The sequence below is a fragment of the Alexandromys fortis genome, unplaced genomic scaffold (genome assembly GCF_014885135.2).
Source record: "Alexandromys fortis isolate MF-2015 unplaced genomic scaffold, M_Fortis_MF-2015_v1.1 scaffold_109, whole genome shotgun sequence".
In the NCBI taxonomy this organism is placed as follows: domain Eukaryota; kingdom Metazoa; phylum Chordata; class Mammalia; order Rodentia; family Cricetidae; genus Alexandromys; species Alexandromys fortis.
This window is the reverse complement of record NW_026068005.1, coordinates 2,203,420-2,220,834: the sequence shown is the minus strand read 5'-3', so window position 1 is coordinate 2,220,834 and position 17,415 is coordinate 2,203,420. Positions and strand designations below refer to the sequence as shown.

General features: G+C 45.0%; 1 protein-coding gene across 5 annotated transcripts in view; it reads right to left on the bottom strand.

Annotated features, from left to right (window-relative positions):
• The window catches only part of Nckap5 (NCK associated protein 5), an 820,785-nt gene that overhangs the window by 196,668 nt on the left and 606,702 nt on the right, over nucleotides 1-17,415 (bottom strand). For all 5 annotated transcript variants that reach the window (XM_050161478.1, XM_050161479.1, XM_050161480.1 and 2 more), the window contains one exon: nucleotides 7,975-8,013. In XM_050161478.1, coding sequence (XP_050017435.1) covers nucleotides 7,975-8,013 — 39 coding nt within the window. The remainder of the gene's footprint in view (nucleotides 1-7,974; nucleotides 8,014-17,415) is intronic.

Below are 17,415 nucleotides of genomic sequence, written 5' to 3'. Positions count from 1 at the left end.
CTGGGAAAACACATGCACTCTGATTTGCAGTAGGTAAAAGGAAATGCAAACTGAGAGGCGTGGGTTTGTGAGGAGAAATGGGGCCTGAGACCACAGCAGTGAAACCGCCTGGTAGCACAAGGGTAAAATTAGGCAGTTCTTCAGGTGGTAAGATAACAGAAACGAAGATGTCTTCTGCTGAGTTTATTTTCTTTTCATTGATTTTAGGAGGGGTGTGTGTTTAGTGATTGTGTGTGGGTTAGAGGAAAATTCATGGGAGTTGATTCTCTCCTCCCACCAAGAGGGTCCTAGGAACTAAACTCAGGTATCAGGCTTGGCAGGGAGTGCCTTTGTCCAGGGAGCCACCTCTCCAGCCTCTACAAGAGAGTTTTTATACAAACATCTGAATTTCAATGCCCACTTCTATTATTCAAGGAACAGTCAAGGTTAATTCGTAGGAACACAGTCGTGGAGCCTGGGGACAGTTTGATTGATAGCCATTGGCTTGTCCAGCCCAGCATGGGGTAAGGAGAAGGAGATGCAGGACAAGATATCAGTCCATGGTCACTGACAGCAACTGAGCTGCTCTGGATGTTTGTGACAGGACATCCTGCCTGTGTGGTCTTTAATGTTTTTATAATGCTCACAGAACCTGTGGGTAGCTGCTGTGTTAGTTACTTAAATTGCTGAAAAATATTCCTGACCAGAAGCATCTTAGGGAAATCAGAATGTATTCTGGTTCACAGTTTGAGGGTGGGGAAGGCGTGGGGACAGGAGGATGAGGCAGCGGGTCACACTGCATGCACAGGCAGGAAGCCGAGAGAGATGAACACTGGTGTTCAGCTAACTTGTTCCATTTCATTCGGTCCAGGCTCCCAGACCATGGAAAGCTGCTGCCCACATTTTGATTATCACTCCTCTCTTCAATTAAACCGATGTAAAACCTCCCTCAGACTTGCCCAGAGGTTTGCATAGTAGGTGATTCAAGACTGAACATCACAGCCATTGGTGTCTTTTCCTGTTACCTCCAGGCTTAATAGAAGACACATGTGCCCATGTGCACACACAGAAAGACAATGCGAGGGAACTGAGACAGCAAAACAACCTTCCTTGACTGCTTCTGGGCTGTCTGGGCGGGAGGTGGCAGCTGTCTGTCTGCTTGCTCTGTGCTCAGGGTTGGAAGCCAATTGACATAAAGGACTAGGTGATATATTAGTATCTCAGCTGGGTAGCAGATCAGCTGTTTAGACTCTGCCGGTTACATAGCACCAACACCAAGACTGGGAACAGCTCCCTGGCAAAGCTGTTGGAGAGAAATGGCTCTACATTATTCACATGCCAGAACCTGGCATTGTCAGTAGTGGCAAAGGCTGGACCATCTATCTCCTCTCAGATTCCCTAAGCCAGACTTAAGGGTTACTCTGCTTAAAACAGATGCATGTTTCTTCAGACACAAAAGGGAAAAGGGGACAAGGAAACGGCTCATTTAGTAAAGTACTTGCAACCCAACCACAAGGACCCAAGTATCATCTGCAGCACCCATGTAAAAAGGAGAGGCATGGTGGCAAGAGCCTGTGACCCCAGCATTGTAAACGTGGAGGCAGGCAGATTACTGGGGCCCTCTGGGCAGCCAGCCTAGCTGGTGAGATACCCTCCCTCAACAAAAACAAGATATGAGAGAGGAGAGAGAGAGAAACTGAATTATGCAAAAAGAGTTTTTGGTTTCCACATCTGTAAACTGAGGCACCACATCTGTAACCTCAAGCTTTCGATAGCTCAGATGTGTCACTTGCTCCTTGGGTCAGGCCCCCTAAGCTCGTTTAGTCATGGCTCTCCTTGGGGGCTTTCATTGATGTCCCCTTCTCAGCTAAGGTTTCCAGAGCTTCAACACAAAGCCCTGATGTTAAGCCACTGTGAGTGTGTTTGTGTGTGTGGTGCTCATGTGTCCATGTGTGGAGAGCAGAGGAGAGTTGGGGGTGTCATTCCTTGGCTGTGTTCCACATTTTAGTCTGAGAGAGGATCTCTTGATGGCCTGGAATTTGCCAAGTACGCTAGGACGGCTGACCTAGCAGCCCCAGGGATCCACCCATCTCCAGCTCTCTCACCTCTCTAGAGCTGGGATTGCAAGTGTATGCCACTGCACTTGGCTTTTTACATGGGTTCTGGGAATCAAATTCAGGTCTGCATGCTTGTAGAGACAAGCACTCATCCATCTCCCGAGGACCAGATTAAGCCGTCCTTAATCCAGGGGATGGCGGAACATTTTATGCAATTACAGGAAATGGAGCTATTATAAAACTAGTTGACAGCTAGTTATGAAATAAGGTTCAAAGTAAGATCCATTCTGAGACACCTTGCTTCCTAATTTATAGTGTGGCTCAACATACAGCAGGCCCTGAATGCTTTTGCTAGGGAACACGACAGCATGTCTAGATTTTTCTTAATGTTCACTGGCTATCTTGACCTTTTGTTTCATCCTCCGAGACTATAATTAGCTGTTGTGGTTTTATTTCTGTTGCTGTGATAAAATATTCTGATAAAGGCTACTTAGAGGAGACAAAGGTTCATTTGGCTTACAACACCAGATTCCAGTGCGTTATTGTGAGGAAGGAGCTTGAGACAGCTGGTCACATCATGTCTACAGTCTGAATCAGGGAGAGATGATGCATCCAGCCCACCTGCCTGCTGCTACTGATAACTCAGTTACCTTCCCCCGCTCTTACATATCTCAAGGCTTAGCCTAGGGGAATGGGCTGTCCACAATATGCTGGGTCCTCCTACACCAATCAATAACTAAAACAATGCCCCCCCTACATGCTCACTGACCCTAATCTAGATAATTCTCCTCCCAGGTTGGGCCATGCTGACAGATGAAACCAACTAACACAAGCAGCCTTGGGTTTCACCCTCTGTAGTGGCTTTCATCACACACCTTTCACTCCTACGGATATACGTGGAAGGAGCCAGTAAGTCCCTGAATGTTGAATGCTAACAAGTGGGCACAATGGTGTAGGGGTAAGACCATATGCAGTTTCTGCTACTTCGTAGCAATTCCAATTGTGGACAAAGTGTTTCCCTATTCTTACACATGGTTGCACACTGAACAAAATTAAAAAGGACTTGAAAAGTGGATTTTAAATATTGAATATATGTGGATGCTTATAAACGCACCCAGGGCCTTTTTAGTAACTGGATCTACAGAGGCCATTGTGGCAGAAGGGGACACAGATGGTCAAATGGTACCTCCCTGACAGCGAAGTATGTGGGAGCATGAGGCTCTTTCAAGCCACAAAATTGTGTATTTTGTATTTGTCATTCTATATGAATTACCCGCAAACTGGAATATATCATCTGCCAGCTTCCCTCTTCGCCGTGGAAGAAGAGCACCATGCAAGTGTCTGGATTCTCTACAAGCACAAAGGTAAGTTGAGATTGTCTATGGGGAGCAAAATTAACTCCAGGGAAAATTTGATTTCTTCCAACTTTGGTATTAGTGGAAATATATTGTTGGAGAAGCTAGAAGAGTTATACAGTCAGCAATTTGATTGACTTGCTTATGATAAAACATACAAAGTGGTTACTGACTTTATTTGCACTATGACTTGTCAGTACAAGTGTCAGTGGGAAGTGCTAATATAGTCACTTTAGTGCTACTGATCAAAAGGAGAACAGGTTCTGTGCATGTGTGCGAGTTCGTGTGCGTACAGATACATGTGTGTCTACAGGTGCGCGTGCGAGCACACACACACACACACACACACACATATATATGAATATGGGGGGAAGACACCTCTGGTGCCATTCTTCGGGTGCTGTCCCTTTCTTCTGTCCTTTGAGACTGGATCTCACTGAAACCTGGACCTTGCTGTTTAAGCTATGCTGTCTAGCCAGGAAGGCCCAAGGACGAGTTTTGTCTCAGCTTCCCCAGCTCGCTGTGCGTCACAATGCCCAGCTTTTATTTGTGGATTCTGGGAATTGCATCCAGGTTCTCTTCTCACATTTGTGCAAGAAGGCAAGCACTTTACCAAGGGAGGCCCTTCAGAGAAACTGAGTTCTTGATCAGTAGAGTATGTGAATATGTGGCAGAAAATAGGAACAAAATCCTAGGCTTCCTGTCCATGTTGTTGGTCTGGGCCATTCTTGCCTGGTGAAAAAATGTTGGTTTGGGATAGACTTCAAAAGACCAGAAGCCATGGGAAAGAGGCTTTTGTGTGTCAAAAGAGATGACACATCCTAAAACTGAATCACTCAGGGCTGTAGAGGTGGCTTATCAGTTAAGAGCCTGTGCTCTTCCAGGGGACTGCGCTTCAGTCTCCAGTACCCATGTTGGTCAGCTCACAATTCTTCTATAATTCTAGCTCCAAGAGATTCACTTTCTTCTTTTGAACTCTGAGAACACTGCGCTCTCTCTCTCTCTCTCTCTCTCTCTCTCTCTCTCTCTCTCTCTCTCTCTCACACACACACACACACACACACACATTCACACACACAACACACATGAATAACTTAAAAATGTAAAACATAAAAACATCATTCAGCTATAACATCATGCAAGGGTATGTGTATGTATGTGTTAGAGAGACAAAAAGGAGAGAGAGAAATCACCGTCAATTTTGGTCATATAACCTGTGCCAAGTACATCTGCCTTCGAAATTAATTTTTCTCATTTGCATGTGGGTTGCATTTATTTCTAATTTTTTTGAGCTGTCTCATGTAGCTTAAGCTGGACTCAAGCCTCAAGAATGACCTTAAACTTATGATGTTCTTGCCCCCTCTCCTGCATACTGGGATTACAAATCCTGCGCCAGGGAGTCAGGTTATGCGTTGCTGGGGATACGAAGCAGAGTACACTAGGTTAGCACTCCACCACTGAGCTGTAGCCACAGCCCTGCTACGCTCATTATTGAGGAGAATTCTTTGTCTTTTTGAAACAATTTTAGAGTCCTCTAAGAACCAGAAGGCACATATTTGGCAGAATGTGACCCCGTGGACTCCCAGAAACCCCAGCATGACTTCTTGCTTGGTGAAATCCCTGGCGCAAACCATCCAGGGGTAGCTCGTCTCTGTGTGCCTGGCAACCAACCTGCACTACAGTGCAGGGATGTGTTTACCTCCTATTACTTGGATTTATGCAGCTAGTTTTGGTGGCTGACCTAAAGGACCCTGCTTTCCTCTGTACTGTACCAGGCCCCCAAGGCACTATTAAAGAGACAAGACGAAGTGTTTCAAGAGCTATGCACAGGGCTGCAAAGGCTTCCCTTCCCCCTTCTGCTGTGGTATAATGTGAGCACAGAGCTTTCAACAAGTAGGAAACAGCTGAGAAATCAAACGGTTTGAAAGAAAAAGGTATCTAGGCACACTGTGGCAGGAATCTGGGTTTATTCACCATCTGGTTCTCGCCTTCTTCCATATTAAAGGACAGCCCGTTGTCCTCGACATCTGCCTACAGCAAAGACCTATTTACCAGTTTTCATAGGTGTGGCTCTGTGTAAAGTCCTTTCAAGGAGATGTGTTATGACTTATGGAAGCTTCTAGATGTCATCATACAAGACAGCTGGGGGCAAGTGGGATGGCAAATGGGTGACTGTCAAGCGGGTACCCACAATGTACAAAGAGAGAACCCCTGACTTGCATATTCATGCCGTAGTGTGCACAAACCCACACATGTGGACAGACCATAAGTAAATACAAGCAACGGTTGTGTTTTCTCTTTGCAGCTGGTAGACATGCTACCCTCTACAAACGATTCATTCCTCCTCTTCTGATGGCTGGAATGTGACTACAGTGGCTGGAGCTAGAGTAGCTATTTTGGACCATTCATCACACAGGGGAGAGTGGGGCTCCATCTCACGGGAAAATGAGAGAAGTCAGAAAATATCAGCCCTGCACTGACTACCTGGAAACTTGTTTATGAGAAAGAAACAGTCTTCTAGCTTACATAAGGCATCACTATTTTACAACTCTGTTCCTTATAAGAGAACCCAACTCTGAGTAGTGTACTTGAATGTCTTTTATTTACACAATGCTGATATCATATATGAAATAGTTAAAAACTACTTGCTAAAGGAGAAGTAACAGATGTCTAGCAAGAATGCCATCACGGTTTGTATGTGCTAAAAATTTGAATAATATTTAAGAATATCTGTGAGAACGGCAGACATCTGGCAAATTTCTTGTGTATTAAAGACAAGGTGGCACAGTGACTTTGTTCATCCTAGTCGTATCTTCCAGAACATGCTGTGGAAGCTGGCAATTCTCTCAGGAAAGTTTATATTTTGCAGAAATTGTTAGAATAAACAAAATCTCAGTGTCAGTGAGAGATGGCTAAAATGGGAATTGCTGAACGACATGTACCAAATCTGTCAAATCTGGGCAACTGTGTATTTACTTCCTCTGGCTGTGATGGGTAATACTGACTGTTCACTTGACAGGATCTAGGATCACCTATGAGACCTGCCTCTAGTCTGTGAGAGGGTTTCTAGACTCAGTGTACCGAGGTGGGAAGACTTTCCTGAAATGGGGGGAACCGTTCCCTGGGCGGAGGTCCTAAGCTGAACCTGAAGGAGAAAGTGAGCTGAGCACCATCAGGTCCCTCTGCTTCCTGACTGCGTGCGATGAGAGCGGCTGCTCATGTTCCTGCTGCTATGACTTCTGCACCATGATGGGCTGAACACTTAAACTGGAAGCCACAACAAACACTCTTCCCTCAAGCTTCTTTGGTCAAATATTCTGTCACAACATGATAAAAGTAACAGACTGTCCTGAGGTCAGTGTGAAGTCAGGCAGAGAGAGGATCAGAGCTTTTCTGTCGATTTTGTACTGATCCCAAATGACTCACAAGAACCAGATCCCCTCCATGATCTTGAGGTGTTGTCTACATGCCTATTACACAGGAAAAGGATTCAAGGCTTTAAGGAATTAGAACAATTTTCTAATTTTAAAGACCTTTGGTTGAGGCTTGGGCCATGTGGTGGTTTGAAAGAAAAAGGCCGCCTGAAGGGTGGGGCACTATTAGGAGATGTGTCTGTGTTGGAGTGGGTGTGGCCTCCTTGGAGAAAGTATGTCACTGTAGAGGCAGGCTTTGAGGTCTTATATATGCTCAAGTCATGCCCAGTGTCTCTGACCTCTTCCTGTTGACTGGGAGTCAAGATGTAGAGCTCTCAGCTCCTTCTCCAGTACTATGTTTGCCTGCACGTTGTCATGTTTCCCACCATAATAATGGACTAAACCTCTGAACTGTAAGCCAGCTACCACAATTAAATGGTTTCCTTTATAAGATCTGCCATGGTCATGGTGTCTTTTCACAGTAAAAGAAACCTTAACTAAAACAGGCCTTTTTCAATTCTGTCCCTAAGAAGACCTTCAGATCTTAGGAACTAGAATGACATACCAACTTCTTTAGTTTGCAAAGAGTCTGCTATTCCTTTTGGGCCTGGAAATTTTTCACTTTTAAAATGTTTTTGTGTTCATCAGTTTAACCGTCAACCTGACCCAACCTAGAGTCACCAGGGAATAAAGTCTTAATGATGGACTATTTAGATTAGAGTGGTCTGTGGGTATATCTATGGGGAGTTTCCTTGACTTCTACTGAAGTCAAGTCTACAGTGGGCAGCACCATTCCCTAGACAGGGACCCAGAAGTAGAGGAGAAGACAAAGCTAGCCGAGAGCAAGGAGGAAAGGGGCCTTGATTTTACTGCCTCTGTGCTTGACCATGGGTACAAAACTGTCAGTTTCTGCCTTGACTTCTTTGATTTTTTTTTCTCAGACGATATATCATAGCAACAGAAATGAAACAAGGACAGCTTCCTTCTAATTTCCCAAGAGCTTAAATTATATGAATACATTAGCTTTTGTTGATATTACTTCTCATGCAACGCACATGTTTGCAGCTCCAACCTAAGTAAACAGATAGCAAAGTATGACCACATTTTGGCAGACTTAGGAACACTCCATACACAGAAGCACTTTGAAGTAAAAGGCAGGGGGCAGCTTACCTTTTGAGTGAGTAGAGCACGGACGACTTGGTTGGCTACCTACAAGAAGAGGAAGAAAGTTAGTGTCGGTTATAACAGACTTTCTACAAATGCAGGCTCATTTGTCAACAAATTTCCCACAGCTTCCAGCCTGTAATGAGCCCCTCGTATCCCTCTTCTCTCCACCGGTGAAAGAGCTCTCTTTTCAGAACAAGGATGTCCTTCTGGGTAATGTTTTGATCTATCCAAAGGTGACCTTGTGGCTAATTAAGATGGTTCAGCTGGGAAGGTAATTCACACCTTGACTTTCACTTTTCCATATTTGGGGAAATAACCTCCTTTCATATGTAAACTACTCCATGAAAGCTAAACCGCAAAGCAGTAAGAGACACCATCCTAATGATCTGCACTGTTTCCTATCTCACTGGTTTATCGTCTCCTTTGGCTCTCCTTTCACTCCTTTCCCTTACTGTTCCTCTGTCTAAAATCAATGGCAACACAGAAAGGCAGACAGATGAGAACGGGGCAGTCCCCATTTCCTGCGTGGCCCATGTCCCTCCTCTGTCTTCCCCTACTTTCTCCTTTCGTGTTTGCTTCTTGTAACAATATCTGGTGGTTGCAAACTTATTCCACAGCAGAAGGATCCCCGCTTTGACTCTGGGGCCTGGGTACATCCTAGCTCTTTTACTCCCTTAGGCCAAAGTTCCAGCCAACAATATATAAGGAGACTACTTTTTTTGTATGTAATAGAGTCTCTAAGAAGAAGGGAGACTGGATCACCATTCCTTTCTTCTGTATGGGGTCTGAAAGTGATGGCTGATAGAACCCAACTTTATGGCCCATGGGGATAGCTTCAAAGACCAAACAATAAAGTCACCTGCGCATATGCTGTGATGAGATTATGGAGTCAGTTTGGTATCCATCAGACGAACAAAGAAAATGTAATATATCTATACAATGGAAAATTATTTAGCTATAAAGAATGAAATCAGTAAAAAATAGATATAGGTGGGATCATCATGTTAAAAAATAATTCAAACTCAGTAAAAATAGAAAATAACATGTTTTCTCTCATGTGTAGAATCTGTATTTTTAAGAAAGACATGAAATTGGACAGGAAGAGAAAGAGAACCAATAGGATGGAGGAAGGGAGACAAGACAGGGTAGCAGTGAGATAGCTATGGTCAAAATGTGTTTGGTGCATGGATGCAAATGTCAGGCATAACAACACCTACCACTTTGTATTCTCCACATATGCCAATTTAAAAAGTGACTGACAACAAGCACTGGATATTAAGTCCAGTTAGGCAGAGAAAGCACAGAGTCAGTCTTGCCAAAGGTTCCATTGTCTACTGCTGAACTTCCATTGAACCTGTGTACTATTGAGTTTCTTGCAACATACAGCAACCATAATTCTCAGAATTGTATTATTACTGTTGAGGCAAGGTGCCTGATCTTGAGCTCCCTATGTAGCCAAGAACGACCTAGATGCTCCTCAACAGAAGAATGGATAAGAAAATGGGGTATATTTACACAACTACTCAGAGGTAGAAAATAATGGCATCTTGAAATTTTCAGGCAAATGAATGGATCTAGAAAAATCCATTAACACAGATCCAGAAAGACAAATATAATATGTACTCACTCATAATTTGCTTTTAGTCATAAAGCAAAGAAAATCCAGCCTACAGGACACAACCCCAGAGAAACTAGACAACAATGAGGACCCTAAGAGAGACATACATGGATTCACACAGGAAGGAGTAAAAGGCAAGATCTCTTGAGTAAATTGGGAGTGTGGAGGTCATGGGAGAAGGTAGAAGGGTAGAAGGAAGGAAGGGAAGGGAGTGGACAAAAATGTATAGCTCAATAAAAATAATAAACCAAAGAAAGCAAAAAAAAAAAAAGCAAAACAAAACATGTCACACAGTCCACATATGTTATCACTATGGTGATTCTCAGATTCAGCCAGAGATTGGGGTGCATGCTTTCATCTATTTTTGCTCTGGGTAACACATTTATTTGGGGGAGGCTTGGTTCTGTGTGCCTGATTCTAATCATGGAATGCTTTGAGTGTCAATGTTTTCATAGGGCTAAATTGTTTCTTGACTCAATATTGACAAAACAAGGCATCCTTCATGACAGTTGGCTACTAGTAAATCTCAGAGAAAATTAAAGCATAAGCTAGCGCTGAGATTTGGGCAGAAGGCATTTACTCCATGAGAAGTAAATAGTTAGAATCAAGACTACCCATAATTTATTAGTTTACAGCATATGTGTAAAGGGTACTTTGCCCAGTAAAACCTTTCCAAATTTACCTTGCTGACATTAAATTAAAATGAAAATTGAAATCAATAATAGTCTTGGAGAAAATAGTATCTTTCAGAGCTCTGCATACATTTATATGTGTGGGGTTGGGTATAGTGGATGGGTGTGCATGTACCACATTCATGGGGGCGAGAGACCACCATCAGGTGTTTCCCTTAATTGCTCTCCCTCTTAGGTTTTGAATCAGGGTCTTTCACAAAAGCCATAGCATACTGATTTGTGCTAGACATTCTGACCAGGGGCCTGTCTCTCTCCAGCCCAGCACTGTGCTAAAAAGCACACAGAAATGCACCTGTTGGTTTATGTTGGCTCTAGGGATCAAACTTAGGCTTCTGCAGAGAAACACTTTACTGACTGAGACCTCTCCCAGCCCCAAATCTGGGGCGTTTTTAAACATTCATTCCCATTTATAAGTGGCTGAGAGTTTAAAGTCGAACAATACATCACTCTTTTACTGTGGGCACATGAAGGAGAGTAGAAGGCTTGAGCTGTCTATGCAGGCAGAGTTGGAGAACAATATACGAAAGTTAATTCAGACCATAAATAATTTACTTAAAAAAAAACCTCAGACTTGGATTTGATTTACATGCTCATAAAACTGCCTAATATCAATATTTTCCTTTCTTCCTCCAAACTGGTTCCTCTCTTAAGCCATTCTGTGTTAACAGTGGTCACATAAAATGGCTGTATCTATGATTTAATGGGGGACATAGAGTAATATCCTAACCGTAACAGCCCACGGGAGGAAAAGCTCTGTATCTCTGCACTCCAGCTCCTTGCCCAGTGGGCATTCTGACTCTGTATTGCACAAGTTTCCCTCTGGCGTGTTCTTTGGACAATTGTTTGTCCTATCTGAAAATTGGACGATATTTTCTGTAGCTGCTGACAGGAAGGTGAAATAACCAGATGGACTCACGGGTGCTCTGTGGGAGGAAGGTATGAATGCTTCCCTCTCTTCTGTCAGTGGAGATGGCTTCTCGGGCTCCTTGCTGTGCTAACAGCCACCCCTCCCTGGTGTATCGTTGCGCTAGTGTTCGAGCCGGTACCTTCAGTCTCTGATAGGCTCACATGATGCTGCCCAGGATAGGCCCCTACCCATAAGGCTCCAGTAATCTGCTCTCAGCCCTTGGGTTGCAGATAATCACATCCTGCCAGGCCCAGTTAATGAGAACAAATAACTTCCAGGGGAACCTGGCAGCTTCCTCTCAGAAGACAGGCAGAAGAGCAGCTGGCCTGAGCCGGAGGGATCTGAGGCACACACAGCAGAGCTGACAGCCCTTCTGCCTCTGGCTTTCGGGACAAACTTGCCCAGGTTTGCTGTGGATACCTCCCAGCTCTGGGCCTAGTAGACAGTGCAGATCTGTTCCGTTCCTCCTCGGTGGGAATTCTGTCAGAAAACCGACGTTCCCACCCACATGGTGCTCCCTCCCACAAGCACCAAGTAAAGGAAAGGCTTCCTCCGGCTCTATTTCCCCAGCACGGGGACTGTAGATGCTTGCCATCCTGCCTGGCTTTTTTATTTGTTTGGTTTTTATGCCTTTGGTCCCTTTTCCTCTAGGTGCTTACCTTTCCGATACAGGCAGGTGAGACTGTTGACTTTTCTGTTATTGGACTCCAAACGAGTCCTCCCCTGGGCTGTCTGAGGGACCACAGTAGTGGGTTCAGCCAGTTCTTACTTAGTTGACAAGGCCACAGGGCTCCCCTGGGGAAGAGGGCTAGAAGCAGCAGACTAGTCCTTAGAGGGGATGAAAAGTCACCATGCCTAGGCATCCCTCCTCTGCTTCCTGCCGCCTGCCAGCCTCCCCTGCTCTTTGAGGGATTTCGTCTTACAAAGCAACTCTGATGTCGGCAAAGTAGCTACAATCTAGTCGAAAACGCGCATATTTGGAAATACTCTTTGGAGGGATCTCCCATCCTCTGGAACGTTGGTTACTATAGAGAGGCAGATGGGGACAAGAAGGAGAAGATTATTAGGATATGGTTACTAGAAAGGCTTGGGTCTAGGGCTGTGGAGATGGCTCATTCACTTGTCTTGTAAAGATGAAGGCCTGAGTTCTCCCCTCAGATCCTACTTCTACAAAGCCAGGCATGGGACTAGGGGGATGACCACACAGAGGTTACAGTAAAGCACCTGCTATACAAGTGTGAACACCGAGTGTGGAAACCCAGAAACCCATGTAAATGATAGGTGGGTATGGCGGCCCTTCTGTAATTCCAGCCTTAGAAGTAGAAGAGAAGGGATCCCCAGAGCAAACTGGCTAGGCAGACAGGCCATGTTGGTAATCTATGGTTTTGATTGAGAGGTTCTGACCCAATGGATAAGGAATAAGAAAAATTGAGGATGATTCCAACATCAACCTTGGGTTCATGCATGCACTCAAACCCATATGTATCTATGCATATGAAAAATCCATATACATATATACATATACACATCACACATGGAGATACATTCAAAATGGAGAGAAGAATCAAAGTGTAGTGGCACAGACTTAAAATCTTAGCACTGGGGAGGTGGAGACAGGGGCATACCTAGGGTTGTCTGGCCAGCCAGCCCAGCCTACTTGGTGAGTTCTAGGCAGAGAAAGACCCTGTCCCAACAAACACTGTGAACAATACACCCGAGGAACAACACCTAAGGTTGACCATTGGCCTCCACATGCATGTGAACACATACATATGTACTCCCACACACGTACACATATAGAAACATACACTTTGTGTTGTTGACATATACTGGTGTGCAGTGAAGGGAGGAGAGTGCCACCTTCTTCATTCACAAGACATGGGAACCATCTGAAGTTGTGGGAAAGTGTGAAGTGATGACATTGTCTGAGAAGCCACACAGGCAGGACCAAATGCACAGTGGCACTCCATCAATGGCAAATGGCAGTCAGGAAAGGAACAACAAGGACAGGCCACTTCTTTCGTGTCAGACTTGAAGAACAATAGCTTTTATTTGTAAAAGCATGAAGTGTGTGCCCATGAGGTTAGGCAGGACTTCTGGGCAGAGAGAAAAGAAGGGGAACTGACTCTCGGTATGGGAGGCACGAGAGGAGACAGAGAGGAAGCAGGACATGTAGAGCGACTTAGAAACGAGCCGAAGCTAAGGTCGAGCTTTTGTAATTAATAAAACGTCTCCATGTTGTTTTTTATGATCTGTTAGATCAAAGAAAAATCCATCTACACTCTATGGTCAAAGATGACTTTGACTGTGGTGTTGAGAGTACAAGTGTGCACCAAGACACCAGTTTACACACTGCTGGGGATTGAGCCCTGGGCATCGTGTATGTTACCAATATGCTCTACCCACTGAGCTACAGCCACAAACAACTTTCTTTTCTTCTGTGTAACAGTCTTGTCAGATAAAATGAGGGTGCTCGACCCTTCCTATCCTAAAGGCTAGGATAGCTGTGCTGGTGTTTGAACCTGGAGTCTTGCCTAAGCAGAGTCCGTATGGTCTCTTCAAATCCAAATTGGTCTTTAAGTATGTGTACGTTCCCCCTTCCCATTGTTTATTCTTTGAACTGTGTAGGGCTGGAGCATAATAGATGCCTGTTTACCTCTGAGGAGACAGAGTAAGGCATTTGTTTAAACGTGTATGTGGGACTGCAAGAAAACAATTTGGAAATTAATTTCCTGCTGTTCCCTCTCCATTCATTCTGTTAGTCATTTAACAAACATGCATTAACACTTCATGGGGACTGAGGATCATACTGAGCCCTGGAGAAATAATGGCAAACAGAATGGAGGCACTGCCTCAAGAGGGCAGCCAGCCCTGAGGAGCCAGGCATGCACTTGACTGGGCACCGGAAACCCCCAGCAGCAGGCTGTGCTCCTCTGGCATGACTGAGATGGTGATTTAAAGATGCAGGACACTAATGTGGGATGTGCCTGAAAGTGTCCCTGTAAAGATTCCTGAGTGAGTCCGATCTTGGTACATAGCACACACACACACACACACACACACACACACACACACACAGAAAGAGAGAGACAGAGACAGACAAAGACAGACAGACTGACAGAATTTTCTCTTTTAAAGACAGTGTCTCATATAGCCCAGGCTGGTCTGGAACTCAGGACATAGCCGAGCATAACCTTGGACTCCTAATCTTCCTGATTCCACCTCCAAAGCACCGGGGTTCCAGGTATGGTCACCACAATGCCTAGTTTGTAGATTTTCATTAACTCAGAAATAATCACAAATTTTTCTTTCCATGTGAGCCCCAGGTTCCCTATCACCATATCCAGGCTTGTTTCCAGTCCGTCATCTACTTACTCTGTAAACGTACCACTTGGTTTCAGTACACACAAGCTCTCCCTACAGCAGTTCATAACCTTGACTGAATATTATAACCCCCGGAGGGCTTTAAAAATATGAAGACCCAGGCTCCATGCCAGAGCAGAGTCCAACCAGATCTGGAATAGGACATAATATAGCCAGCAGAATATTAAAAGATCGCTAGGTTTGGGGCTGGGTAGATGGCTCAGACAGTAAAGTACTTGCCAGCCAAGTATGAAGACCTGGGTTCGAATCCTAGCACCTACCGAAGACACAGAGCATGATAGTACATGTCTGTAATCCCAGTACTGCGGTGGTGAACACAGGTGGATTCCTGGGGCTTGCTGACTAGCCATTGTAGCTTAATCTGTGAGCTCCAGATTCGGTGTAAGAAAAAAAAAAAAAGAGGGGAAAAGTGACTGAGGAAGACAGCATCAACCTTTGGCCTCCATATGATGTACACACACACACACACACACACACACACACACACACACACTTCTCCAGACAAATTCAGCTGTAGGTAGTCATGAGAGCTACCTACTCTTCTGGACCCACACCCTGACTGGCTCTTGCTGCTGCTGAGATGCCCTATCCAAGCCTGCCCCTTTACTGCTGCCCTGCCTCGCTCCTCCTACACACTGCTGACTACCATTCATTCCTCAAGTTCCCACTGCACCCGGCAGCTTCTCTGACCCTCTAACCTCCTCACTTCTGCTAGTCTAAGGTTTCCATGCCGGAGTCCACATGGGGTGACACTCAATGCAGGTTTGTCAGATGCCACTGAACCCACCTCAGGCAATGTGGTAGTCAAAGGATGCTCTCATGTCTATTTCATACACACATTGTATCTCTGTATGTGGAACAGTTGGTCTGGAAGGAACTGTGGCTAAGGCAATACTGTGGATAAATAGCAATTCACCACCTGGTAACAGACTGCCAGTCAAATATTAAGACAAAGAAAGCACAAGTTGAATCACAAAGACTTCCAAACTCCCATGAAGAAATGAGGGCAATCCTTGATGGGGTCTTTCTATCCCAACGCCAAGAAACAAGAGAAGTGAAGTGTGTGTGTGTGTGTGTGTGTGTGTGTGCATATGCTAACCAGGTCATGATATGTGTTATGTATGTGTGTGTGGGGGGGGTAGGACTGTAGGTATATATGAGGGGTATATGTGTATCTGCACATATGTGTGTGGTATATGTATCCATCAATGTTAAGTGTGTGGAGGCAATGTGCCTGTACATGAGTATGTGTGTTTGTGTGTGTGTTTGCACATGGGCCAAGGTATTTGAGAATATGTATCTTTCTAGGCATATGTGTGTGCATCCATCTATGAACAGTATCTACCTATTTCTAGTAAACACGTTCTTTTAGTAGAAGCACAGACAGAATTTCAGATTCCCCAGTGTTCTCCCAAGTCCCACGCAAGTTTTCCATGTCCCAGAAAACAAGCACGCGGGCCAAAAGGATTGAGGGCGCTCTGAAGTCATGCCGTCCCCATCAGCATCTATTTTACGGAACTTAGGAGCAAGGAAATAACTTACACAAGGCCTTACCTTGTTAGTTGGACTAATTAGTATAAAAAGCCTCGGAAAGAATTTGCACTTCGCATTATTACTACACGGAACTGCCCCTTTGAGGGCATTCTCTTACAAAGCCTGGAAACAGACAGTCTAGCCCGCGCAATTAGTTACAGAACAACAGGCATGTGTAATCAGAGGCTGGGATTCATGAATACAAAACATTTGTGCTGTTCAGAGGTGGTTCTTTGTTGTAAATCACCTTGCTGGCAACTGCTAATTTCTGCAATTAGGAGCAGAGGGACTCGCTCCTCAAAAATCCTGCTGTCAGTGGAACCACGGCAAATGAATTCGATGGAGAAAATTTCGGTTTTCCGAGAGAAGCCCACATAGTGCAGGAGTGGGGGACGCAGGGGAAGTAGATGGCTCTTTCCGTGCACGTATGCACACTTGTGTCTGTATGTGCTTGCACGTCTTTGTGCTTGCTGGAGCCAGATGTGGACATGAAGAGCTTTCCTCTGTTACTTCTCCAGCTCAAATTGTTAAGATGCGGTTTCTCACTGAACCTGGCGCTCTCTGATTCAGCTGAACTGGCTGACCAGTGAGCCTCAGGGATCCTCCAATCTCGGCCTCCACAGCACTGGGATCATGGGTGTGCTCAGCTACACTTCGCTTTTGAGAAAGGTTCTGGGTGTCTGTACGTAGGTCCTCATGCTTGTGTTTTACAGACTGAGCCATCTCCACTGGCCAGACTCCAGTTTCCATAGAGACATTCTGTGAGCTTTGAGCTGGATGAAGAATGACCCAAGGGATACCACGGTAAGTTTGCAGCTCTGTGCTTTGAGCCCATAGATCTGACTTCTGAATACAGGCCACGTCTCACTGGGAATCTCTGTGCAGGGGGGAAAGTGCAACTTGGCTCATCAATACTTTTAGCCCGGGGGATTATTGGCTCCTTTAAATAGCCTTGCATCTGTTTGGTCTTTCTTGCCCTGGACTTGGACTGGACCGAGGGCAGGGCTGAGGAAAGCTGAACTGGCCTCACCAGACCCGACGTCTGAGTGCCAGCTTTTATGACAACAACTTTCCTGTTTGCTTTACCTTTGGATACTGGAATGACTAGTGTGTGTGTGTGTGTGTGTGTGTGTGTGTGTGTGTGTGTGTGTGTTCGTGTCTGTAGGTATGAGCAGTGGCCAGAAGTCAATTTCAGGTGTCATCACCTCAGGTTATTTTTTATACACAGTCTCTTATTAGCCTGCTATTCACTGAGTAGCTAACCTGCCTGGACAGTGAGCCCCAGGGACCTGCCTGTCTTTGCCTGCTAT